Genomic DNA, 26,971 nt, shown 5'->3' with positions numbered 1-26,971 from the left:
AGTGTAAAAGAGTTAAATGTTGTTTGTCCTGCTAAAGATGCATAAGACCTTTTTGTTATGAAAGATGTTCTGGGAGTTAGCATTATTAATAGCAAAATATTTTTAATTTCATGTATTTTTCCTGAGCTATTAAATAATGAAAATATAGTCTAGATTTATTTATATGTTGATGTGTATCCATACATATAGAAAGCACACTCAGAGCATTAGCCTTAGGATTGGTTATTATTGCCTTCAAGCAACAATACTTATTAAAGCCAGGTGTGCCAGGCAATGGGCTTGCCCACTATATGATAGGTCTCTATCTTCTGCATCCTGGTTAACGTTCAATTTAAGAAGTACTAAGTGTCGGTTATTTCCCATCTTGAGATAGGTCTTATGGAAGAAATAATTGAAGTTTAAGACACAATCTTCCCTCCAGGAACTTGGCTTATTGGAAAGACAGAAGGAAAACCAGACAGTGGGAAGTGAGCAGCATTTCCCAGAGCTGCCAGATTTTAGAGCAGCTAAAATGCTGCTGGGTGGCAGAGATTGGGAAGACCTAGTGGAGACAGTAAAACTCCAGACACTTCCCAAGTGATCACTCGGACTTGGGACAGAGCAAAGCAAAAACGCTCTTGTGGAGTCTTGTTTGTGTCCCAAGTTCTATTAACATTTCTGTGAAATTATGTTGGGTCTCTTTGCTTTTGTTAATGTAACTTCAAAAATGGAATTTTTTAAAACCTGTCCCTTGTTTCTAAGATACAAGAACATGCATTATAAGGAATTTGGTCGGAATCAAAGCACTTAAATTTTTCATCTTATAGATTTTTCATCTTTAAAATTTTTCATTCCAGATGTTTTTCACAAATTAATCTAGTTCTTTCCTACTTTGTCTGACCCGAATTGTCATTCATTGTGTTCGTTTTTCTGCTTGAGCTGTTACAGTCTTATGTTGCCCATGTGTGTTTGAACCTGCTTGTATAAATAGTTCTAATAATAAAACTGAAAAGCCATGTTATGATCTTGTTACTCTTTTAGTTATCTTTAGTTATCCTAGGGAACCTATTTACTTTTTGCATGATTACATGCACATAGCTATTAAAGGGAAAGATTCAACAACTTTGCAACAATTTTCACATCTTTATGTGGTTGCTGTGTATGAAAGGAAAATATTAAAATTATGCTCATCTTTATTATGAGCCACTAGATGGCACAGTGGATAGAATGCCAGGCCTGGCTGGAATCACTTAGACCTGAGTTCAAATCTGGCCTCACTTGCTTAGCTGTGAGACTCTGAGAGAGTCACTTCATCCTGTTTGCCTCAGTTTCCTCATCTGCCAAATAAGCTGGAGAAGGAAATGGCAGACCAGTCCAAGATCTCTTCCAAGAAAACCCTAAATGGGGTCACGAAGAGACAGACATGACTTAAAAAAAAAAAAAAAAATGAGCCTCTTTGGTATACTTGGGAACTGGGGGGGGTCTGACATGGCACTTTTTGTTGATGTTGCATACTGGTATATACCATCTCTTCTCTCCCCTTGGATTATGTCCAGAGCACTGCCAGTGTCTTACGAAGGTTGTTAATACTTCACAGCCCAAGCCAAGCACAAGTTATAGTATCTCACTAATAGTACTGTTTGACCCGTCACTATATTCACACAAATTAACTGTCCCCTGGAGATGCCCAGGAGCCAGTTGCTGACAGTAGGTACGGCATTCCTGGACCATATTCAGAAAAGCCTAAATCAGAGTACTGATTGTTTCTGGGTTAACTTGTTTGTTTTGCTTATAAAACAGAATTTCTTCCTGAGAAAATTAAATTTCATCTAGTCAGTTAATTTTTTTACTAAAAGCTATAGTCAAGTACATAGAAAAACTCGGAAGATTCTTGTTGTATGCAGTGCTTCCCTTTTACCAAAGCTTAGTTAACAGTTATTAATGCTGAAGTGTTTCATTTCTGCACAACAGACATTTTTTTAGAATTCACTCCATATTCTATGTGCTGTTCAGTTATTTTCCCTGCTTATTTGTTCACTGGCTGACTTTCTTTTGTCATTGATTTCTCTGAGAAAGGCCTACGGTGGATAGCACAGTCAATGCAAAGGACATATAGGAAATAAAAGGTTTTTGTTATGTAATGTACGGCCACCATCATTAATTTCACAAATTTTATGTACTAAAATTGTTTGTGATGGTCATTATTGCAATATAATGTGTTGTAGAGCCTTCCTGAACACAGAAGGAACTGTGATCTTAATTAGAACTTTGACAAGCCCAGTCTTATAAAATGATGAGATTAATGGTAATTGATGTCACAATCAATTACCATTTAGTTCATCATGGGCCTCTTAATAGGTCTATCCTTGGTACTGGCCCCAGGATGTTGATGAGTATGTGGCTGCCCTGTTCATGCTGTTACTTCGATAGGAGGGCACATTTTCAGTCAACGTTTTAATGACCTCTTTTGAAATCTATTAAATTAATGACCCTGTCACATTGCTGAAACCTTTAAAACTTCATTTTGGGGAGGTTTGGTATAACAAACCAATGTTTTGGGGATGTGTGAGAAAACAGATAAGGATTTCTCTTTTTAACTGAACCCCATTTAATTTTGTGTAGCAAATAAGGTTACTTATGGCTTAAGCTATCTAAATTGTATATCTTGTACCAAAAATTGCTTTAAAATGAGTTCTATAACAGAAACGCTGTTTCTTTATATAATAATGTTTTTTTGGGGGGATGGGACTGCCTTGTCTTTAACCTTAGGTACCAAGAGGTCATGTTTGGCTAGAAGGTGATAATCTCCAGAATTCTACAGATTCCAGGTTCTATGGACCTGTTCCATATGGACTAATCAGAGGACGTATTTGTTTAAAGGTATAATCTGCTATTTGTTAAAACATTGGTTACTTTTGGAGCTTAAGAAATAAAAAGAAAAAAAAAAAAACCACTGGAGTGGTTAATCTTTAAGCATTTTTTAAAAAAATTAAAGCTACTTGACATTACAAGTAGTATCATGACTTTGCAGGGAGCATGCAAACCCACTGGGCAGAAGTGGCCAGTAGATTTTACTGTGGCCCTTTCTGAAGCAGCTGAAGTGCAAAGAACAACCTGATTCCTCTCAACATCCCCCTAATTATTCCCAAGAAATTTTTTTTTGTAGTTAAACAAAAGTCACCTTAGTGGAGTGTGATGAATAATGAAGTTGAATCTACCACCCTGAAGCAAGCTTTAATTTAAATCACAAAAGGACAGCATTTTAGCAAATTGCTTTTCTCTCCTTGAGCTATTTATTTTAGAAATGCACTCCTAGCTCAGAAAGACTATCTGCTAAGGCTTCAAAAGGGTTAGGATGTTAGTGAAGGGCCTATCAATATTCAGGAAATCATGGATCTTGTGAAATGTTCTTATCTTATATATGTGTTACCTACTTCTTTAGAAAAGCAATTTTTATTCAAATAGGACTACTCTTGGCCAGTAGGGCCCTGGCTGACTAAGCATAAAAAGCCCCAAAAAGGAAGAAAACAAGCATAACTGCTAAACTGATAAAGAAAAAGCCATTATCCTTATTTATAAGTCTTCCCTTCCCTTTCAGTCACAGGTAACTTGTATGAGAAAAACAGACTTGATTACTTGGGGCAGGGCAGATTCCAAAAATATCTTTAAATGGCAGATTATTTGAGGAATATTCACAAGCAAAGGGACATTATTTATATCCAACTAAAGCCCAGATTACTTTAGCTGGCATTTTTCCATTATATCTCACTTGATGATGGAATCAAAGATAAAAGATTTGTAAGCCTAACTTCACATCCACCCTAAAGCCTCTAAACATGGATTTTAACTGGAACTTTTTCCCTGGATATTTTTCATATATATTTATAGTAAAATAGATTCTGGAAACCAAAATACATTATTTTCTTTCCTTAAAGATCACCCTGTATACTTTCTAGCTCTGTGACCCTAGGCAAGTCACTTAACCCCAATTGCCTCAGGGGAAAAAAAAAAAGATCGTTATATAACTTTATTTTTTGATGGAAAAAAAAAATGACACAAAAACAGATTTCTTTAACGTGGTAGAAAAATATATTAACTGTTTTCAATTGTATTTCATTTTACAGATTTGGCCTCTGAATGATTTTGGATTTCTACGTGACAGCCCCAATAGCCACAGATTTTCTGATGAGTAATCAGTATTGAGCCAACCAAATCATTTCATTATCATATCGTGTTCCTCAAGAAACATTTTTGCTAAGTCACTGAAACCATGTATTTACAAATAAAATATTTGATATTGAATTTTATTTTCAAAGAGGAGCGAAACAAAGGAGTCTAATCTCTTAAATTTCATACACATACCATATTCTCATTCTCCCTTTTATCTCTCCTCCCCTCTTCTTGATCCCTTTTTCCTCTCCCTTTCCTCTTGCATCTCCCTTGTTCCCATCCCTTTTACCTTCCTCCTCCCCTCCTTCCCCCCTGGAAAAATTTATAGATTTAAAAGAAGAAAAAATTAAAACCCTCCTGGTATTTTGTACAACCTAAATAGCTGGATAGCTGGATCCCTCACTTAGGCTTTTTTTTTTTTTTTAATACTTTTCCAGTTGTGAAACACACTTTATGTGTTTTATAGACCCAGCCAAAGAAATTCTATTCTTCCTTCTCAATTATGCTTTGGTTTGGCTACACTAACTATGAGGGTGGTGACCATTTATTTTTAATTACAGGTCAAATCTGGCTACAACAGAAACTTCCCATAATAAAGATTGCCAAGTCCCAGGTTTGGCCCACTTACTCAACAAAAAGAACAAAAGAATTTCAGCAATCCTTTGGGGTTCTCCAAAATGAGATCTGACCTGTGTTACACACAGAACACTAAATATAGAGAAATATAAAACTGTTTTAATGGTTACAGTGACATCTATGAAATTTACAATTATAAAGTCCGAAATAGGATAGGAAAATATTGGTTTCAAGATACCAATAACATTGTATTCAAGATTCAGAAATAGGCAGGAATGCTATGTTTTTTATAATTAAAAAAAAAATCCAATTTAAAATGATTTATCAAAACCATAAATACCCATTACCTAAATTGCACGACTGGATTGGATTGGTGCTCCATACTACAATGTCGTCTGTTAGGATGCAGTGGGCTGGTTCCTGACTATAGATGACTGTCTCCCCACCCTAAAGAAGGGAAAAACCAACCAATCCTTTGCTTGACTTCATAGAACTAGAGACAGATATAACTATATCTCTATGGGATTTTACTCTATTCTTATTTACTAACCCAATTTGCTCATGCTTATGCCCATTTTTTCCAGCATGGAAGAGAGGGATATTAAAAATACCTCATATTTATGAAGTGATTTGCAGTTTTAAAAATCCTTTCATTACTTTATATCATTTGAGCTTAAAAAATAAACCCACCACTACTGTAGGTAAGATAGATAGTATTGTCCATATGGGGAAAGGGAAGAAATAAGCATCCACATTAAAAAGATAACTAGGAGCCAAGCACTGTGCTAATGTTAAGCCCTTTACAAATAAGGAAATGGTCTCGGAGATGATAAGTAACTGGCCACACATCTTGTAAAAGTGGCCTAAGGTTTTATGATCTGCGTCTAGTGTCCTTTATAACCACATTATGCTGCTTCATTAATCAGATCTTCAAAATCAGAAAACTGGGGTCAAGTTGTATTTACAAAATGTTTGTATGCAAAGAATATAGAGCTTCCCCTGGTAGGATGTCTGGTTCCACACTTCATTAAGCCCTATAATTGCCCTGTGAGTTAAGTAGAGGGAAGTTCTAGATCCGTGGTACATGGATTCCCAGAGTGAAGCCCCAACTACAAGAGACTCCCTGATAGCCTCTGCTTTCATTTATTTCTGGGCTCTCAGAAGACAATGTTTTCTACTCATAGAGAAGAGAGAACAAAATGAGGCACCAAAATTCTAACTATGGGAATTCACCAAGTAACTAAATTCATGTTTTGTTAATACAGGGGGTGGGCTCTGCTTGCCAATTTTACATTTTCTTGGCAAACTCTGAAAACAGTATTTGAGTTGACGTTTCAGCAGCGTTTCCAATGGACAAAAGGACTCCCACTTCTTTTCTCAGCTCTATTTGAAATCGATGTTTTCTCCAACGGACAAAGCCTCTGCCTCCCCAACGTGACTGAACATAAGAGTTTTATAGTTCCGTGTACTGAACAATCTCAGCTGTGCTGAACAATTTCTATAATTAGTGAACATGTATCACAACAGATCAGGTTAACTTCTTCAGCTTCATCCTTGGAAACACAGTATTTTCCACCGCATCGGCAACTGAGAGTAAAACACTGATCATCTATGAAAAAGCCAAAAGGAAAAAAAAAAGAGGTGTTTTAAATGCTTACATAACCTTTTAAACATCACATTGGTATTGTCTACCATCATACATTCGTCATATTGGAAGATGAAAGAACCCTAGAAAAGAAAAATTTCACTAAATCATGAACTGAAACAAGTGGTCCAGAATTCAGGCAAAAAAGGTGAGAAAGAATATACCTAGAACCTAGGGGTAATTCTTTTTAAGAATCCTGGTCTCCTGCCTCCGTCTATGGCATGAAGTTAATAAAGCAAACACAGCCACTGTTTTAAGGACCTGGCACGCAAAGCCCTCTGCTGAGCTCTGGGGGAGATCAATCAGTCTGGACGAGGTCCATCCCTTCCAGGAAGGGCAGGGAGACTCCAGTACAGCCAGCCAGCTGTAATATGCAAATGCATACTGTACAAAGCGAAGGGTTCTTGCTCTCTGTCTGTGTGAAATCTGTGGAGTCAAGTTCTGGCATTTAACAAAAAAAGTTACATACTATTACAACTTAAACGTCCACTGTTATCGGTGACCGTTTTAAAGGCTCATAAGCGTCCATAGAACTCAAAAGGTAAAAATCATTGAATTTCCAAGAAGAGATAATGGTTAAATGTGCAAATGACATTACAGAAACAGATACTTACACAAAAGATTTTTTTAAAAAACAACAAATCTGAGTGAACAAAATGAAAATAACAAACCCTAGTAAGAAGCAGGGAATGAAATGAATACTGGATCCACATTCACTGGCAATTGTGGAAACCTCTATTGAGATTAAAAAATATAATTTGGCACAAAAGTCCATAATAATTTCAGTTGTCAACAAGACTTGTTTAAAAAGTTAAAATTGTTTTCACTTGCTATATTTTGCAGACAAAGAAATACAAGTATCACAGCACTGAGAGGGGAGGAGTTACTGCTGACATTAGAAGAAAAAAAAGTAAGTTCATAAAACAGGAAGCAAGAAATACCATTGCCCACTCAATTCAAAGAGGTCACCACTGTGAAAGTTTAATTTGAAATAAAACAGTCCAGTACTGGAAAAAATAAGTGGGATGTTTTTTGAAACAAAGAAAAATAATAATTAGATGTCACTTTCCATTCTAAAATCTAAAAGATCTTGAAAGGGGATAAAAATTAGAAAGGCTTTCCCACCTTTATTCCATAACATGTCTTCAAGATATATTTGGGCATCTACGGGTCCCACAGTTCTTAGGTCATCTTCTGCAAAACAAGAGTGAGGTGTGATGATGCAAGAAAAATTTCAAACAACCTCGAAGAGAAATCCTATTTATATGAGTTTTCTGTTGAAAAATAAGCCTAACCCCACTTGGAATAAACTCAAATCTACCAGTACATCACAAATTTATTTCAACAAATGGCTATTCCAGAAGTATTTAAAAATTTTTAAGTCTCATGTATCCTGTGAAAGTCAACTAATGTTCTCTCTAATCCTGCCCCGTCCTGATCATGGAATTACATAGTATTTACTTAGAACAGTGGTCCTCAAAGTGTAGTCCAAAGAATTGTTGGGGTCTCTGAAACCCTTTCAGAGGGTCTACAAATTCAAAATTATTTTTTATTTCTAATATAGTAAATAGCTATAAATATAACCCATGTGAACAAAACTCTTTGAACAGATCCTCCATAGTTTTTTTTAACAACATGAAGATACTGAGAACAAAGGTTTGAGAACCACTGACTTAGAATGTTTGTTTTTTTTTTTTTTTTTAAAGTAGCCATGCTTCCCCCCATTAGAAAGGAAACTCCTTGAAGGCAGTGATGATTTCTCTTGTTTTCAGAGCCTAGTGCAGGGCTGGTCCCACAGGATGTGCTTGATCCACATCTGTCGGCTCACTGGTCACTTCACGCATGTGTGTGATATGTCCTGAGAATGCCTTCGGAATATTCTGATGATGCCGAGTTAAGCAGTCACAGCCCCAATCACTTGGAACGCCACCCGAGTCCGAGTCAAGTGGAGGGAGTTCCAGAAGGCCAGAGCCAAGGCGCTGCCGGGGATTCTGGGCTTTGTTTGAAAAGGCACCTTGTTTTCAGCAAGCCTGTAAAGCTACGATGATAGCAAAGTAAAATCCCTCCACGACATTTTCTTCAGCTGTGCCTCCAGTCTACCTCTTGTTCAGCTGCTGAGAATGCCTGCCTTTGTTCCCTTTTGCGAGTGCTTGCAATTTAATTATATTTAATAACTGCCTGTTCAAAATGTATTGGTGAATTACACAATTTTATAGTAGATGAAAAGATTATACAATATTTTGAACTCGCTATGGCTTCTCATTAAGGTATGTCAAATATTCTATCATTCTAGAACCCTGCCCAGTGGCTTGCTCATCTCAATAGGGCTTCACTAGCTGTTCCCAGTGTCCTTTTACCCTTGTATTACCACCAAGGCCTTTGTGATGCACATAAAAGAAATTTGTAAAGAGTTTTAAAACAAAATATTAACAATTTAATTGCCACATTCGACAGAAGATGTGATTTGACTCACTTCTGGCTGACGGTTCTAATTAAAACCCCAAACAATAAATCTGAAGTATTTTGAATATCAAGTTGTAAAATATCTGAAAGAATCTCCCTAAAGCAGCCCGGGAGGATTGGGGGAGTGGGAGAGGGCAAAGTTTGTTCATGCACCTTTGTGTCAGTCTGGTATCCAGTACTGGGGATATACAGTATATTATCAGTGGGAAAAAAAAAATGAAACATTTTACTTGAATTTAACTGTAGGAAATATAATTAGCACTGAACATTTTGATTCTTTTAAAAATGCAATTTATTAATTAACAGACAATTTGTTTATATTCCTGATCTTCTATAACACACTAAAGCATTCTAATTTTACCCAAAACTCACACCATTTATCCCCAGGGAATAATGTACATCTGAAGCAGTTTTGATGAATTCAATTAAAGCAAAACAGACAAGTTAGAGCTAATGACAAGATCAATAAAAACCTTAGCTGGGCTAACCTAGTTTGGAACACCTGTAATATATTAATCACACATCTTTATGAGAGAGTTAACCCATTCATATCTCTATTCTGATGGTCTTATTTTAAAAAAAAAAAAAGGATTAGATAGAAGTACCTAGTTCTATTTCATCCTATTGTTACCGACATCCTCTAGAGGAAGGTAACTACTATTTTCAGTTGTCTAATACTCTGGATCCTCTCTACAGTATTTTTCTACCTATCAAAAAAGCAATGTTACATTATTTTCCTCTCTTTTTTTTTTTTTTCTCATAGAAAAAAGATTTTTAGAGCTGATTTCAGTTTTCAACTAAAACAAAATAGGATGATATGGAAATTGAATAAACTAATAAAAGTAGTTTTTCCATGATCTGCGACTACATCCCAATGTAATTGGTTTATATCTGAGCATTAGCATCTGTGGCCACATGGCTCAATCATATGTCAGCTGGGGAATGCTGGTTCAGAAAGCTCACAGAGACTAACAGTTTCATCTTTATTTAAAGTGAGAGAAGAAATGCCAGGAGAACAAACCAAAGGTCTGTGGTTAGCTCAGGAAAAGATTGGCTCCCTAGAGGACAGCATTCAATGGGTGGAGTGGGAACACAGAAACAGAACATGAAGCTAATGAGACAACAGGAGATCATCTGCTGGACTAGGAGTGCCAGCAACTTCCCCCAATAAACACATCAATAGGTTTTTCCACAGTGATCAACCAGGTCCATTATTGGAGTTGTAATTAGAAGACCTGATTCTCATCCCACCACTGCCTCCCACCTCCCCTCCCCCTCACTCCTCCAACAACTTACACTAAACCTGTAATTAGCTTTGATAACCATCTAGTAATCAGGTATGGCATTAGTGAAACAGAAGATGCTGGTTCTCGGCTGAAGCATTCAATAATCATATTAAAGATGGGACAGTAAAGTTAAATAATTTATTGTTTCAAGTAGAGATGATAAATGCTAATGGATCTTAAAGTTCTCCAGTTAAATTATCTTTCAAATATGATTCTTTCAAAAAAGAAAATCAATCACTGTTCTGGTGGTGATTAAATAAATGGACTAATTCAAGATTTTGATCCTGGAATCTTAACTGAAAAATAAAGCAAGATGACAAATCCAACTATTTAGAAATAACTCGAGTCTTTTTAGAGTGGGATCACATTTTTTCACTCACTCTAATATTCAAAAGAACAGGGGATTAAGGTAAGCTGGAGAATCAGCAAATGAAACCCCCCAAATTGCTTACATTTTGATAGCTGTGTATTACAGCTTAAGAAAGAATCTTAAAGAAGATAATGATAAAAATCAAATAATTTATGTGGTTACTTGAAAAAGAATCTTTCAGTCTTTACAAGTACAGGCCCTCCTGACCTTGTGTTCTATTGGATTTGTCTGACAACAAGAGGTGAAAGAATTCAGTGGCTCCATTGTCTCAATAGTGGGATCTAAGAAAACACTGGCAGGGCTCATCAGAGAGGTTTATGAGCCTGCAATTCAAAGAGATTAAAAGGAAAAATCTACAGAGATTCTTTCAGGCTGAAGAATAACATTAAATAACTATTAGCAGCTTGCTTCAGTAAAGCTTACTAGAGCCCTCGCTGGGTCATTCACAACTTTTTCAAAGAGGAAGGGTTTTTCAGCTCCATTTAGGATACAATAAATATTTCTTATTTCTTAGATGAAACAAAATGTAATACTGGTCTCCCTCCCCAACGACTGTAAAATTTCTAAAACAAATCTGTGCTCAATGTCTAACCAACCACCCCACCAAAACCTTTTAAATTTTCTAACTACAATTAAATTTTTTTCAAAAGTAGAGAAGAGATGCTTAAAGTTCAAACATTACTGGGAGGAAAGAGATGAAAAGCCTCAATAAACCTAACATAAACAAAAAGATCAAGTCAATCGGAAGCCTGGCCATTGTTCATGTAGGATGGCGATACAATACTTAAATACAACTAGATTACTGGTATATATACAATTTTGTAATTTAGCAACTGGTCTATTGAGTTGCAATTGCACATTTTAAAAAAGTACTTAAAATGTATTTCAAATAATTAAGTTACCTATATCTTAAGAAGGTGAGTTTCTTGAAAACCAACTGTCATCTTTCTATAACTTTAAATACTCTTGAGATTTGTCATTCTTTACAATTCATTAAATTACACGTAATTAAATTTCTCACTTAAAAGGTCTAAAGAAAATGGTTACTTTCACTGTCCTTGACAAGTTTATGTTAAAAGAAAAGCCTTTTTCTCCCTTTACAAAGAACTTCACAGTGAGGCAACATTTAACTTGAAACCTGTTCATTAAATCATAAAAGCACTATAATCCTTACCCAGCTAAATGTAAGAGAGTTCCAACTACAAGGTTTTCCACAATCTAAGAAAAATTACAAACAACTTGTAGCTTAATTAGGGACTTGGGGAAGAAATGCAAGGTTTGTTTTTTTTTTTTTTTTTTAAAGTATGAATTAAATACTGTTGGAAAAGTACAATATTAAGCCTCAAGAATTGGGATTTCTTTCTGTTTACTACAGCTTAGGTAAGCACATAGGAAAAGGAAGATCCAGCCTGCTCCATAGAAATGTTCATTCCTGGCTCTGTGTAAGAAGGTGCTTTCGTTCCCACGGCCTGCATGGGATGAACAAGTTGACAAAAGGGCCAACTCTTATCTCTGATTGCCAGGGAGTTCCACTCCACCAGGAAATGAACTGAGGATCAATCCATTTCTAGTGTTTCACCTAACTAAGCAGTGCAACGCAGCAAGGAAACAACTTTTGGCCACTTCCAATTTAGTCTGGATTTGTAATGTAATATGAAGCTAAAAGTATTCAGCTATTATCGATTCTATTAAATGTGATTCGCCACAATCAAAGCATCAGCCTACGTTAATAACAAAGCCAACTCTAGAGCCAAAAATTCAATGAATACACTTCTTCAGATAAAATTTTCAAAAATCCGATGCTGCCCATTATTATTAGTCACCAAAGGAGTAATGATACAAAGTGTTAATGAGCTCAAGAGGGAATCTCTCTCACACTCTCCCTCTCTCATGTCCTGTACCCATGCAACTTCCCAGAACTCAGATGGAGTGTTTGATTTAGGAGACCTCCGAGTTCCAATTTTTCTCAGACATTTACCAGCAGCTAAGGGATATCAGGAAAATCACTCACTTCTCCGAGCCTCAGTTTGCTGTTCATGTCAAGCTCTTCAGAGTTGTCATTTAGCTCAAATGGGACAAAGTCTGTAGAGTGCTTTTACAAAATTTCGGTTGTGTAGCTATATTTCGAAGAAAAATATTGATTTGGAGCTAGAAGGAACCCAAAGGTCATCTTATATGACCGTCTCATTTTGTAGAAGAGGAGACCAAAGTCTAGAGAAGTTACATATTTGTCTGAGGTTTGAAGTCAGATCCTATGACTTGAAATTTAAGATTCTCTTGCTTGATATCATAAGGTGAGTTATTATTGCTTTTATTATTATCATCACTGTTAATAGTAAGAAAAACTAAGGGATAGATGGGATTTGGACAAAGAATGAGAAAAGAAGAAAAGAAGGCTAGATCAAAGGCACGGAGGGGAATGGTAAAAAAAAAAAAAAAAAAAAAGTTTTATTTAAGCTGGGATGCCCAGGGTAACAGAGAAAAAATGATAGTTACTGGCCATACTGTGGAAGAACCTGAATCCCAAGTTAGTTTTGGTTGTTTTTTTTTTTTTTTTAATTTTTTAAAAAAGCCATTAGAAAATTTTTAATATGATAAAATGAAAACATTAACTTAGAAAAGTTCATCAGGTGATGAGACAACATGATGTAGCAGATAGAACTTGGTCCATAGTAGGTGTTTAATAAATGCTAATTAACTGTCTGCTTGAAATAGCCTTGGAAGTAGAGGTGACTTGGAAAGACTTATTGGGAGATGTATTAGGCTGTTGTAGTAACAAGTGTGAGGATATGAGTCCAGATCAGGACAGCGGCCATGTGAAGGACAAACAGGTACCACAAGCACTGCCAAGAACTTAAACGCTTTTTAAGATGAAGCCAAGATTTCGGTTGTGGGAGTTAGGAATGCCCATCAAATTAAGAGAAGGGGGAAGGTTCCCAGAGAGGAAAACTGGTGGACTTTTATTTTGGAGACAAGAGTAGAGGCTCCTTGGTTGTGGATGAGCTAGAAATGTGAGGGTAGCAATCTCTTGGAAACTAGGTCCTAAAACTCTTATCTGCAATTCTGCAATTCTAAAATTCTGACTGTTCATATATTTTTTCTTTTCTTTCTTTTTATTTATTTATTTATTTTTTTTTGCTGAGGCATTTGGGGTTAAGTGACTTGCCCAGGATCACACAGCTAGGAAGTGTTAAGTGTCTGAGGCCAGATTTGAACTCAAGTCCTCCTGACTTCAGGGCTGCTGCCCCTCAAATCTATTTTAATATGACTCCAATCCTGCTTATTGGTCTGTAGTTCTGTGTAACATTAAAAAACCAAACAAAGCAAAAAATGCTAATATTCAAAGGAGCAAATAAAGCAATATTCTGTTTATTTATTGTTTTTAATATCAACATGAAGCAACAAGGGAGATGACATTGGGTCTAGAGTAACAAAGACCTGAGTTCACACCTGAGATGCTTACCAGCTGTATGACATTGGGCAAATCACTGAAGCTGTTTATCTCAGTTTCCCCAATAGAATCCAATCTTGGGAGATCACACCCTACTGTAGAAGTTGTGCAAACTATTAAAATATTTCTCCATTAATCTCTGGAGAACCAGAAAAGAAACTTTTAGAATTTTTGTTTTATCAGTTATTAGAAGGCAGAGAATAAATAAATCTGCTGGTGATGCTATTTATGGCCCTGTCTTTACTATTGTGGGAGAATAACATCTGCTATTAATCTTTCTACATGTACTCTTTTTCTATTAAAAAAATTACCCATATCAGAGGAAATTTGAGAAAACTAGTTCCTACAGAGAAGGGGATAAAACTTGAGTCACTAAGTTAGGCAGTAAACTTCCTTATCCCTTAACCGAACCTGCTTCTGTGTTGAGCAAAGGAGCACATTTTTCTAATTTTAGGTCCCAAGGTTTGTAGTTAAAGAAATCCACCTCTGACACACATTAACTGGGAGCTCTGAGGCTCCATTTTCCTCATCTGCAAAATGAAAAGGATGGACCAGATGACTTCTGGCTCCCAGCTTTAAAGTTTGTGATATAATCACAGGAATGGAGAGACCAGCACCTCAGGACGGCATGCCAGGATGAGGTGCGGAGTTCCGGGTCACATGCGGAACAAAGAACAAATCCAGAAGCCAGCAGCAACTATGTGGCTGCCAGCTCCAAGGGTGGAGAAGGGTCTCAGTTCCAGCCCAGAATCCCATACCAAAGAGCAGCCTATGGCTCAGCCATTCTGAACCAGCAGAGCTTCTTAGCTGGCTGAGAGTAGCTGAGCCCAGCACAGTCTACTGAGATGCCAAGTTGGAAAGAACACAGCCCTTGGACCCATTTATCAACCCAGGTCAAGAGATTATGGGGCTCAGCCCAGAGAACCCCTGTCCTGGATCTGACCACAAGGCCAAGCTGCTCCTGAAAGCCTAGAGTAATATAGTCCTTAATATCCAAGAAATCAGCATCAACATTAATGCAAATTTTCCTTCCAGAAGTCTGGGAGTTTGGCCCTAATATCTAATTTACAGTCAGGATATAGGCTGGAAGAATGAGTCAACAGAAAAAGAATCTCACAATAATTAGTTATTTTGGTAACAAGAATCCAAACAGTAACAAAGAAGATCATGACTCCCAAACATTGATAAACAAAGACAAACACAAATTCAATTGGATATAAAGTTTCCCCTTATTACCGCTTTGGCTGCATCCCACAAATTTTGGTATGATGTCTCACCGTTGTCATTATCTTGAGTGAAATTATTAATTGTGTCTATAATTTGCTGTTTCACCCAATCATTCTTTAAGATGAGATTATTTAGTTTCCAATTACTTTTTGATTTATTTACACCTAACTTTTTGTTGAATGTAGTTTTTATTGCATTGTGATCTGAAAAGAAAGCATTTACTATTTCTGCCTTCCTGCATTTAATTTTGAGGTCTTTATGTCCTAATATATGGTCAATTTGACAAATTCAATTGGAGTCACTAAAAGTAATGAAGCAAATTTTTAAGTTTAAAAAAAAATTTTTTTTTATAAAAATGAAATCAATATTCAAGGGAAAAAAATTGGAAGAGAAATGAGAAACCTGGAAGAGCTGAAAAAAGAATGAATAGCTCATCACTAGAGGTACAACAAAGCCCCTGAAAATTATTAAGGGATCAAACAGACACTGATGAGTTCATAAAACAACAAATATATGTGTTTTTCAAAAATTAAAAAGATTGAAAAATAAAAGAAAATGTAAAGAATCTCACAGCAAAAGAGATCATAGAAGGGATCTAATCTGAATGCCATGACCAAAGGTGAACCTAGACATCCTATTTCAAAAAATCATAACAGTATTTAAGCCTAGATTGCTTCAAATCAAAAGGTAAGGTGAAAATAAAAATAATTCATATGTTAATCTGCCCATCCCATCTCACCTCCTGCCCACCAAAAAAACAAAACAAAAAAAAAAAAACAATGAAAATTAAGAGAGGAAAGAATGAAAACTCAGGATTATTATAGCCAAAATCCAGAACTTCTAGGTCATGGGGAAAAAAATAATACCGTACTGTGCCGGACCCTCCTTGGGTTCATCCTTGGAAAATGATATTCCAAAAGGCAAATCATATAAGCTTATAACCAACAATAATATTTATTCAGCAAACCCTTCTACTGAAGGGACTGGTGGGGGAGAGGTCAGGGAAGAGAGGCAGGGACAGAAATAGAGGACTTCCAAGCATTACTGATGAAAAGACTAGCATCAAGTAGCACTTTTGAGGCTACTGGAGTCAAGAGAAACCTAAAAAGGTAAACAAGAACAATTATATAAAAATGGATAGACTTTTACATTCTTAACATGGAGCAATGATACAGGTATCCCTTAAGAATCTTGTCTTCATCAGGGAATCAACGAGGAAATCTAATTAGAAAGGAGGAGTAGGAAATCCAATTAGAAAGAAGGACTACTGGTTCTATCTTGATCTTAAGAAAAGAAAGGGAAAATGTAAAAGAATACATTAGAAGGGGAGAAGGAAAGGAAGGCCAGGAAAAAAAATCTCATATAATTAGGACATACAAGTCCAAGTCTATCCAAACAAGGAGGAAGTAATTAGGGGAGTGGTTGACACTTGAACCTTGCTCTCAGCTGTACTGGTCAGGGGAAGAAAGAACATACAAAATTGGGTATAGAAATACATTTAAATTAATAGGGAAATAGGAAGGAAAAGAAGAGAGAGGCTAGATTAAGAGAGGACTTTGTCCTTAGCAATATAAACAATGTACAAAAACACTTTGTGTTCTAAAAATCTTAGCAGTTTGGGGTCTAATTCTTAAAATTGCAGGTCTTATTGTGGCAGCAAAGAACTTGAAACTGAGGGGTGGTTCACTAATTAGAGAATGGCTGAACAAGTTATGATATATGTGAGACAATTCTGTACTCAATTCAATCATACTGTAAGAAATGAAGGGGATGGTTTTAGGAAAACCTGAAAAGACTTGTATGAACTGATACAGAACAGAGTGAGAAGAATCCAGAAGAATGATTTCGTCACTGATAAAATTGTAATGACAAAAACTTGGAAAGACTTAGAAACTGTCAGTCAATAAACATTTATTAAATGCCTACTTTTTGCCAGGCACAGTGATAAACATTAAGCCTGGGCAAGAGCCCTGCAGGATGAGCCCACAGAGGATCCGGCAGAGAACAAGAAGTAGGAGGGCCAAGATAGAGGGGAACTGAGAAAAAAGTGAGGGTCAAGGAGAGACTGACTGAGACTGATAAGGGTGCATGAGGGGAGAAGGACCGCAAAAAGGCTGTGGGACCTGGCCACCAGGAGAGCATTTGTGATCTTGGAGAGCAGTGCTGAGTGATGAGACTGGAAGCCGGAGGAGAGGGATGAAGAGGAGGCTGCCACAGATGGTCTTCTGGAGAGCTGAGCCATAGAGAGCAGAGACACAGGACAAGAAGTAGTGGGATCAAGGCTCGATTTCTAAGGGTTGGAGAAACACGGACATGTTTGTAGTAAACGCTGATCACTGTAATGGCCAACCAGGATTCCAGAGGATGCTTGCACAAAGACATGACCTACCTCTCTCCTGCAGGCCAAGGATTCAGAGTACAGAATGAAATGTTATTTGGGGACATAGTTTGCTTGACTTTATAAGTTTGTAACAGGGTTTTTGTTTTTTTTTTCTCAGGAAGAGGTAGGCGATTTTTAGTAAAAAAAATATATATATATTTTTTTTTTAATTTTTTTTTTTTAATCTAGGACTACTTACTTGTTGGGGATAATAGAGATTACTTTCATGTATGGGTTGAACTAATAAATGGCAGCTAAGGCCAGTTCCAAATTTCCAATTCTGTGATTCTGTGAGAATGGCCTGAAACCTGTAATAGAATTGGGCAAACTGATCGTAGAACAGGACTAATTGACTTCAAGTCTGAGAACTTATATTTGTTGTAAAATGTTGATACCTAGTTTCCTTTCTATTTTATTTTGTGCATTTATGAAGATTAAGAACCCTACTCTAAAGATGAAATTGTGACATTGGGGAAAGTAGCAGAGGGATGAACATCAATTGGAGCAAAATGTATCTACTGTCCAAATGTGAATGGAATACCATGGTTAGCTTCAAAGAATTCTATGATATAATTTTAAAACTCTGTACTTTTTCCTTATACTGAATACACAATAAATCTGTGATCTTGATTCAAGAGTTCCTTGCAATGATGGGTATCACAATCCGTGCTCTCTCATCCCGTTTGACAAGTTTAACACTGTGGGGTGAAGGCAAAGAGTGTGTCTGCCTGGAGACCTTCTTCCATTTCACCCCATCCTGAGGCTGTCCACCTGCCAACCCTAGTCCTCACCATGTGACCAGCCTATCTTCAAAATCTGGTATAGAATCCTTTGGTGAGATCCTTAATTATTTTTTTTTTTTTTAGTCTCTTTTTGGAAATATGTCACAGTCTTGATTCATTGTTGGTGGAGTTGTGAACGAATCCAACCATTTTGGAGAGTAGTTTGGAACTATGCTCAAAAAGTTATCAAACTGTGCATACCCTTTGATCCAGCAGTGTTACTACTGGGATTATATCCCAAAGAGATTATAAAGAAGGAAAGGACCTGTATGTGCACGAATGTTTGTGGCAGCCCTTTTGTAGTGGCTAGAAACTGAAACTGAATGGATGTCCATCAGTTGGAGAATGGCTGAATAAATTGTGGTATATGAAAATTATGGAATATTACTGTTCTGTAAGAAATGACCAACAGGATGATTTCAGAAAGGCCTGGAGAGACTTACACGAACTGATGCTGAGTGAAATGAGCAGGACCAGGAGATCATTATATACTTCAACAACAATACTAGATGATGACCAGTTCTGATGGATCAGGCCATCCTCAGCAACAAGATCAACCAAATCATTTCTAATGGAGCAGTAATGAACTGAACTAGCTATACCCAGAAAAAGAACTCTGGGAGATGACTAAAACCATTACATTGAATTCCCAATCCCTATATTTATGCCCACCTGCATTTTTGATTTCCTTCACAAGCTAATTGTACAATAATTCAGAGTCTGATTCTTTTTGTACAGCAAAATAATGTTTTGGTCATGTATACTTATTGTGTATCTAAGTTATATTTTAATATATTTAACATCTACTGGTCATCCTGCCATTTAGGGAGGGGTGGGGTAAGAGGTGAAAAATTGGAACAAGAGGTTTGGCAATTGTTAATGCTGTAAAGTTACCCATGTATATATCCTGTAAATAAAAGGCTATTAAATAAATTAAAAAAAAAAAAAAAAAAAAAAGGAAATATGTCACAGTCTGCTCACACCCACTTTTCTGACTTCTCATCATATAATCCTCATCACCAGTTTCTTAAAAATGGTGATGTTCCACTTGCTAGGATAAAGAAACATCAGCACTATATTTGTAATGAAAAGATAGATCATTGCTGTTGGAGGAAGTCTGCATTCTGTAAAAGTGCTCTATAGTCCTCAAAGCAATCTGGGGATTTTTATTATGAATCAAGCTTGTCCATCTGTATTGTTTGTCCCAGATATACTCTGCTGCAAGTTCTAATGTCTATTCAACTGTATTCTAAAATATGGATAATAGATATTATTAATCCATTTGTTTTTTTCCTCTGTGGATGGACAAGCCAAATTCTAATGAAAGATGATCGTTTTCTTGCAGGATGTTCAGCAATTTCTTCAAAATACAGTTTGCAATGAAGAGCATCTGGAGGAGCTCGCCATCATATAGGAAACGACTCTTTGGCCAACACCAACTCTCTTTCAAAACAGGGTCAAATGCTTTTGGCAAGAATACGGCTCCGCTCTGTATGACTCATATGATATTATCATTAGTCAAGTCTCCAATCTAAGAAATTTTGAAAGATCTAGATATATGGATAGGAGACGTCTTACTGAGGCAATCTTGGTAAGTGAGCCCAATGTTTTTTTCATATCCTGCAAACATGTTACATCTTTCAATCAATAGTGAGATGGTAAAGATGAAGTACACTGCTGATTATCATCTGTCAAAGTCTGTTGTTCCCTAATAATATCCTCTTAGTATACTCTATCTTCACAAAGGTAGGTGGCAAAGTGGAGTGAAGTGAGTTCAAATCCAGCCAGAGATATTTTCTACATGTATGACCCTGGGCAAGTCACTTAACCTGTTTGCCTCAGTTTCCTCATCTGTAAAATGGGATAATTGTAGCACCAATTGAACGGTTGTGAAGATGAAGCAATATTTTAAAAAGTGCTTAGCACAGAGTCTGACACACAGTGGGTGCTATATAAATATTTATTTCTTTCCTTTTTTGTAGAATGGATGGGGAAGTAGCTGTATAGATGAGTAAGTATTGATTTTCATGCTCATAATCTTGTAAAACACACAAAAAATTTGAGGGTTTTTCCCCCACCTTTCAAAGAAAATATCTTGTAAATTGATACCATCACAATTTTATCACCTCTAGTATATGTCTTCCATACATACTTGATCCAATTTTTTTTCACTCTTTCTTCCCCTTAGTTCTCCATTTCCTCTTGCTGTGATATTAGATTCCATGTTCTTTGATAGAGAAAATAGATCACTATAATAATCTTTAAAAAAAAATTCCATTTTCCCTTTTTTTTCTAATCCTTTTTTTCAATTTCATTCTTGAATGCTGTTGGGATGATTTTGCTTAGATACATATCTTGCCAAACTTTCTACAGGTTTTCCCCCTTTCATAATTCCCTCAACTACCAGCGTCCTCGCTCTGCCTTTCTTTCCATCCCTAGACTCTGGCACAAAAAAATACATGTTTGTGGACTTGAGTTAGGTCTGAATCTTGCTTCTAGTGCAAACTAGATGAAGAACCACATACAAATCACTTAATCTTTAAATGTCCTCACTCAGTTCTCTAAAACTGTTAATTACTGAGGATTTGCCTATCTGCCCTGGTGTAACCAAGAACTTGTTATAATGAAAACATCTATTAATATTTTCAGGGATGTTAAGAACTTTTCTTTGTCCTAATATTCACTGTAAAGTTTCCTACCTGGCTGCTTTAGTTTGGGGCTGCTCTGACTTTTCTGCTGTGCCCCAGGAACCTCCTCATTGTCAGAGCTCATCTTTTCACAAGGCAGAATCAGCCTTGGTACTCACATCTACCACTAAGGACTGAATGGAGGGCAGAGCCATGAACTCCGAACTCTAAAGCTTCCATTTAAAGAGAGTGCTAAGAATACATATCTCCTCATTCATCCCCCAGGAGCCTCATCACTGGAAAATCTCATCATCCAGTAAGATGGAGGTAAAGCCTTGGTAGTCGGTACCTCAGTACCTACTTCTTCCCTCACCTCTCTCCTTATTTTTGCATGTGGATTTTCTCCATCAGATTAGCAGGGGCTGCCCATCTTGTGTCCCAGGCAATTAACACCGTGCCTGACACACAAGAGACACTAAATAAATGTTAACTGACTTCAACTGCAACCAAAAATATAGCATTGATCCTCACTATAGCAATTTATTCTACTTGTGTAAAAAAAATGCCTATGAGATCAGGAAGACTAAAATTCCAAGAAAACAGGGATGTTAATATTACTATGTTTTCCTGGACAAGCCAATAAATTTATGGATAAAAAAATGTATATCTTGGACAACTTTTTAATAACTTTCAAGCATTAATCTGAACCAAACACAAAGTTCTCAATTTCTGGATTGCCCAGAAATTTTTTCAGAAATTAGTTATAACCTTAAAAAAAATGAAAATTGTGAAATATATAGGAGAATTTAATAGTCTATTACATTAAAATGTACTGGAATAATTCCATTTACGCCTTTGAATTAAAGCTATAAAAGCCAGATAAATTAGTATTTCAAGGTTCTCTTGAGAATGATGGAAAAACTAAACTGAAAGAGTTGGATCATCTATTCTCGCATCACTTCTTTACCCTCATTTATTGGAGTGTGTTGGTCGTTTTTCACCCTGCCTCTTCCTGTTTTTCACGTTGGTTTAACCTACATTTCTGAAGGATCAGAATGACTTGATTTTGGATCTCTGGAGCTCCAGCTCTTCAGACGTCAGACTTCTGATCTGCTGTTAATAGTACACATGCTATGGAGTGGCAAAAATGCAGAGTGACAAGGGAAGGACACACCCTGGAGGCCTGAGGGTACAGCTTTACATGAATGATTCTTAAGCAAAGTGGCTCCCTCCACCTTCTGCACTGCAAAGCTGCCCCACAGTTCCAGAGGGAAAGAAGGCATCCACAAGACTTGGATGGCTGGTGGATGGGAACCAAGACACACCTATCCATCTAATCTGTGTTGGGGACAACATTTTTTTTTCTGGTAAATAAATCATGTGAACCCCGGCTCTCAGAACCAACAGCCGCATTCAATGGAAGGACATAAATGGAAACACTTCTCGGTTTTCTACTGCTGCTTTGGAAGAGTGCAGGAGGAGGGAGATGACCACATATGATTACAAAAAACACATGACTAACATTCAGGTCTTCCTTAAAGTTAATATCAAATTACAAAAATATTGTAATTACGTTCTCAATAAGCCTCAAAAATAAGTAAGTTTACTATAACCACAAAATTTTAGTCCTAAAAAAGGTATTTTGAGATTATGTAGCCCATTCCATGTTACCAATATAGAAAATAAGTCACAGGGAGTTTTGTCACTTGACCAAATCTGGTCCCTTGACCAAGGTCAAAGAGCTAGTTAGGCCATTAACAAACAGGCACAATATTCTGTGTTCACCCTATTTTCTCATGAAATATTTTTACATTACACACTGATTACAAATGAAGAATATTTAAATTCAATGAAGCAATTCATGCTGAAAATACACTTTTAGGTTTGGAATATGGCATTCACTTCACCCTACAACATTGTACGTGGTCTACTCTGCCTAAGCCTTTGTTTCCCAATCAGGTTTTGGTAAACCTTAGTGGGAGGGGAATTAAAACGTCTGAGAGAAGAAGTTTGATGGTGCGCCGATGTACAATGGGAGGAATTCAATAACAGGCTGGAGAGACGGTGGGCTTTTATCAGAACACTGCAAAGTGTTGGTGGCTACCCGTCAATGCTGAACCAGTGTGTTACTGCAGAGTGTGACTGAGTGTTTTCCCCACAGGCAGTAAACTATTATCGACTCCCCCCATTAGCATGGAGGGTGGATATTGAAGGTTCTAATGGAAGGCTGAGGGACTCCTATCCCCAGGCCAGAGCAGAAAGACAGCCTATCACTTCATGTAACGGCAGCCCATGTGTGACAAACCTGACCTACATTTCCCCCTTTTCTTTTTCACAACAGCCTGTCGCTGTTTTAAGGAGCTATTTTCTGAGATGCATAAAAGAAACGCATGCTGGAACTGCCTAGTTAATGTGCTTTCCACAATATTTCTTGGAAATGTTTTCTAAAGGAACAGTTTACATTAAGGATAAATTATGAAAAGCTAGCCTAAAATAAGACCATAAGCATGTGAAAAAGAATTTAAATAATTATGAAGTGTTTATAAAATTATCTTATACTGTGCTTCCTTTTAGACATTAATTATACCGTACATATAGCTAAAATGTTATCAAAATATAGCACAGTATGCAATTCAAGTAATTAGAAGAATTTAATGAAAAAGGTTTTTTGAAATATTATCAAAAGCTAAAAATTTCATAATTCATTCTAAAAATCAGTTCCCAGAGCTCTGTAAGTGGCAATTTCCTGTTAGTTCTATTAGCTTCCCAATGTATACACAGTAATCACCACTAAGAATAGAACGTAATTTAAAAACAATGATGGAGGAGGAAAGAAGGCAAGAATAATTTGGTACAAAAACGGCGGCGCTGGAAACCGCTCCTCCACAATGGCACAGACCCTGCTCGGAAGGGCCGCCGCCGCTAGTCAGCGCCTCAACGGGGACCTACCGCGCCGCTGCAGGTCATACGCTTTTTTGGTCTCTTCGTTCCCTAGAATTTTCCACGCCTGATCAATCTCGATGAACTTCTGCACACACTCTTGCACGGCTCCTGCTGGCACATCTGCGCTCTGCTTGTCGGGATGATACTGCCAATCAAAGAGAAGGGGGGAGAGTGAAGCGGGGCAGGCGGGGGCAAATCCATAGCAGATCGAGACGCGTTTGGAGGAGGCTGATGGGATGGAGAAAAGAAAGGTGCCGAGGGAAGTGAGACGGTAGTTCTGGGCACCAAACTCTGCGCCAGGTGACTCAGAACTACGAACCCCACCGATGGTGTCACAGTGGGCACACGTAGCATTTTCTGGATAATCTGCTGATGGGATCCCTGGTCTCATGGACAACTTACTTAACAGAGTCTGAGTAACAAAAAACAGATACCTAAAGAGGAACAAAGTATAAGATAGGATGAAGCGAGAGGAGGGGACAAGGGAGACACTTACAAAAAGTATTTGTAGAGAAATTAATAAAAAAAAGAAAAGTCACTACAGCTCATTTCACATAAGCAGAACTTTATGAGATTCAACTACCACAGAGGCAAAATTAATTTTGATTTTTAAACTATGCAGCTTTCTTAAATTACTTCTTCAAAACCTTTAGTTTTGCTTTTGCAAATATAAAGCTACAGATTACTGACCATTAAATTTATTTGGCAAATGTCTGTTCAAAAACAGATTTAGAAGAAATTATTAACAAATTATACAATGGAAGAATGAAATGACCTGGCTCAATTTAAACCAACTTGTCAATGAATTATTTGTTTCTGTATTTTATGAAGGATATTTTAGGAGGATCTTTAGATCACTGCATGCTATTTCCAAAAGTCTTTGCCAAAGATATACAAAGATATACATTTCTGTCAGTTTAAAGAAATATTACAATCATTACAATATTACAATCATTACAAATTTTTTTTCATTTTCCCTCTCTATTGTTATGTCACTTTGCTCTCTCTCCTAGAGCATCTTATTTTATCATTCTTTTCTCATACTTAAATTTTTAAAAATTACTTTAATTCTTTAATTTCTTCTTTTTTTTCCCTCTTCTATCTCCTTTAGTTGAGAAGTATCCAGATGGAAGTCAAATAGTATGCCTGAATGTTTCCAGTGGCAACAAAATGAAGAAAAGGTATCTCCCTTAAGCCAAAATTCATGTTTAAAAAAAAAAAAAAAATAGTAACAGGAAATCAGAATGTGAATTCTGCAAGCATTCCAAAAGTCACAATAATGAATTTTCACTGTAAGGCAAATCATTTAAAAAAATACATTTCTAAAATGATCTGCTGAGTAATTTTAGAATGGCATTTGATCAAAAGTATTTAGTGGGTTTACATTTTAAAATTAAACTCTGGAGTTTGGGGAAAGGTTAATAAAAATTTCTGTAATTTAACATAATATTTTCAAGGAAAAAACACCTAAGTAAACAGAATCATGAAATTTTAAAAGAATTGTATTACTCTCTTGACAAGCAATTATTTAGTCTCCCCCAAAAGACCTCTAGTGCTGGGAAACTTCCTTATTTTTCTTGAGACAACCTTTCTGGATTGTGCTATCAGAACTTCTTTATATTCACAAAAACATCTGCCAATCTATAGCTTCTGCCCATGAGTTTTTATTCTATCTTCTGGGCCAAAGCAAAACAAATATCCCTTTTCTTCAAGACAATTTTTCAAGTCATCTTCTCCTTAAATCTTTTTTCCCCCCCAAGGAAAATGCTCCTAATTTCTCTAAACTATCTTTCATAATCTTAGAGTTCATAACATACTAGTGTATTTCATTTTATATGCTCACGAATCGATGAGATATTTTTGCTTCTCTTTTCATCAAATATTTCATAGGCATTTTAGAATAGTCACACAAATTATTACAAACACCACCCAGAACAAATAATATAAGTTTCTGTCAAAGGGAAGCAGTAAATTATGGCATTGGCTAGTAATCAATCAACAAACATTTATTTAGTATCTACTATGAGCCATGCACTGTGCTAAGTCCTAGGGATACATAAGAGGCAAAAGACCCTGCCCTCAGACAACTTACAATCTAATGGAGACAGACAACCTGCAAACCAATATTACAAATCAAGCTACAAAATAGGAAATAATTAATAGAAAGAAGGTGCTGGAATTAAGAAGGGTTGGGGAAGGTTTCCTGTAAAAGACCGGATTTTAAGTGGGTCTGGCCAGGAAGGCCAGTAGTTGGAGCAGAGGAGATGAAAGCATTTGAGGCGTGGATTAATTTTTGACACTAAGCTGAGGAGAGTACATCTGAGGTATGTTATAAAGGGAATCCAGAGCCTATCACTACCTCAGAACTATCCCGAGATCTGCCATCTGCTCTGAAATGGGGAGGGGAGGAGGCGTATGGCCTTGTATTCCCTTGGGCTCCTGTCCCTCAATACCAGAAGGAGGACTGTTACTATTACATTTGTAGGCATGGAATTTATGCTTGGAAAACTTTATGGGGCATTTTCTTTTAAATATCTAAAAGGCTGGGATAAAAATAACTCAAACCCTTAGACTGCTTCCCTTTTGGATCAGCTGACTGCTCCCACTTCTTACTGACTGATTCATTTTTAACTCTTCAGTTTACTTTTAATGAATTACTCCCAAATTGCAGCTGCTAACATCGTTTGAAACTGCTTTTCTTTCTCCTCTTCCCTGCATATGTTACTTTCACATTACTAAAATCACCCTCACTAGAGCAATAAATATCTGAGACCCTCGTGACTTATTCTAGACCAGTTTTCTACCTCAGGCTCATGAGTTACAGCATCACTGCATGGCAAATTTTTACTATATGACAAAACTGAGTCAAGTGGTCGTTTACCTCTTAGAACCTATAAGGACAGAAAACTTACTTCTCTTTCTTTTCATTCTTATATCCTGGCTCTCTCCTTCCTGTTCCCTTTCCCTATGCTGTCAAAGGTCACTTTGCTAAATCTTCAGAGGATGAAGCAGTAGAGAATTTAGATATTTTTCTAGATTATGGTAGAGGTGGATTGAGAAATACAGTTTCAG

The 26,971-nt window shown here is 36.7% G+C and overlaps 2 protein-coding genes and 1 long non-coding RNA gene across 18 annotated transcripts in view; 2 read left to right on the top strand and 1 right to left on the bottom strand.

The window, feature by feature from the left end:
- IMMP1L (inner mitochondrial membrane peptidase subunit 1) overlaps window positions 1–4,300 on the top strand; it is a 93,730-nt gene extending 89,430 nt beyond the window's left edge. For 10 of the 14 annotated variants that reach the window (XM_031942495.1, XM_031942498.1, XM_031942493.1 and 7 more), the window contains 2 exons: window positions 2,749–2,859; window positions 4,104–4,290. In XM_031942495.1, coding sequence (XP_031798355.1) covers window positions 2,749–2,859; window positions 4,104–4,172 — 180 coding nt within the window. In that variant the 3' untranslated portion in view covers window positions 4,173–4,290. Of the gene's footprint in view, window positions 1–2,748; window positions 2,860–4,103 lie in introns of all 14 variants that reach the window. The other 4 variants (XM_031942503.1, XM_031942501.1, XM_031942500.1 and 1 more) reach the window with 1 other exon arrangement.
- Window positions 1–26,971, bottom strand: part of DNAJC24 (DnaJ heat shock protein family (Hsp40) member C24) — a 70,164-nt gene that overhangs the window by 2,772 nt on the left and 40,421 nt on the right. For 2 of the 3 annotated variants that reach the window (XM_003773662.4, XM_031942504.1), the window contains exons 3-5: window positions 23,906–24,044; window positions 7,496–7,564; window positions 4,559–6,334 (exon numbers count right to left, since the gene is read on the bottom strand). In XM_003773662.4, the coding sequence (XP_003773710.1) occupies window positions 6,204–6,334; window positions 7,496–7,564; window positions 23,906–24,044 (339 nt within the window). In that variant the 3' untranslated portion in view covers window positions 4,559–6,203. Of the gene's footprint in view, window positions 1–4,558; window positions 6,335–7,495; window positions 7,565–23,905; window positions 24,045–26,971 lie in introns of those variants that run through there. The other variant, XR_004230237.1, reaches the window with a different exon arrangement.
- Window positions 6,330–25,350, top strand: LOC116419905. The gene is made up of 4 exons (XR_004230238.1): window positions 6,330–7,280; window positions 19,675–19,920; window positions 20,312–20,340; window positions 25,011–25,350. It is a non-coding gene; the product is annotated as an uncharacterized LOC116419905 (long non-coding RNA).

Source organism: Sarcophilus harrisii, chromosome 6, assembly GCF_902635505.1.
Source record: "Sarcophilus harrisii chromosome 6, mSarHar1.11, whole genome shotgun sequence".
NCBI lineage: Eukaryota > Metazoa > Chordata > Mammalia > Dasyuromorphia > Dasyuridae > Sarcophilus > Sarcophilus harrisii.
Note: the sequence above shows the minus strand (reverse complement) of the source record. Positions and strands in the feature narration are given on the sequence as shown.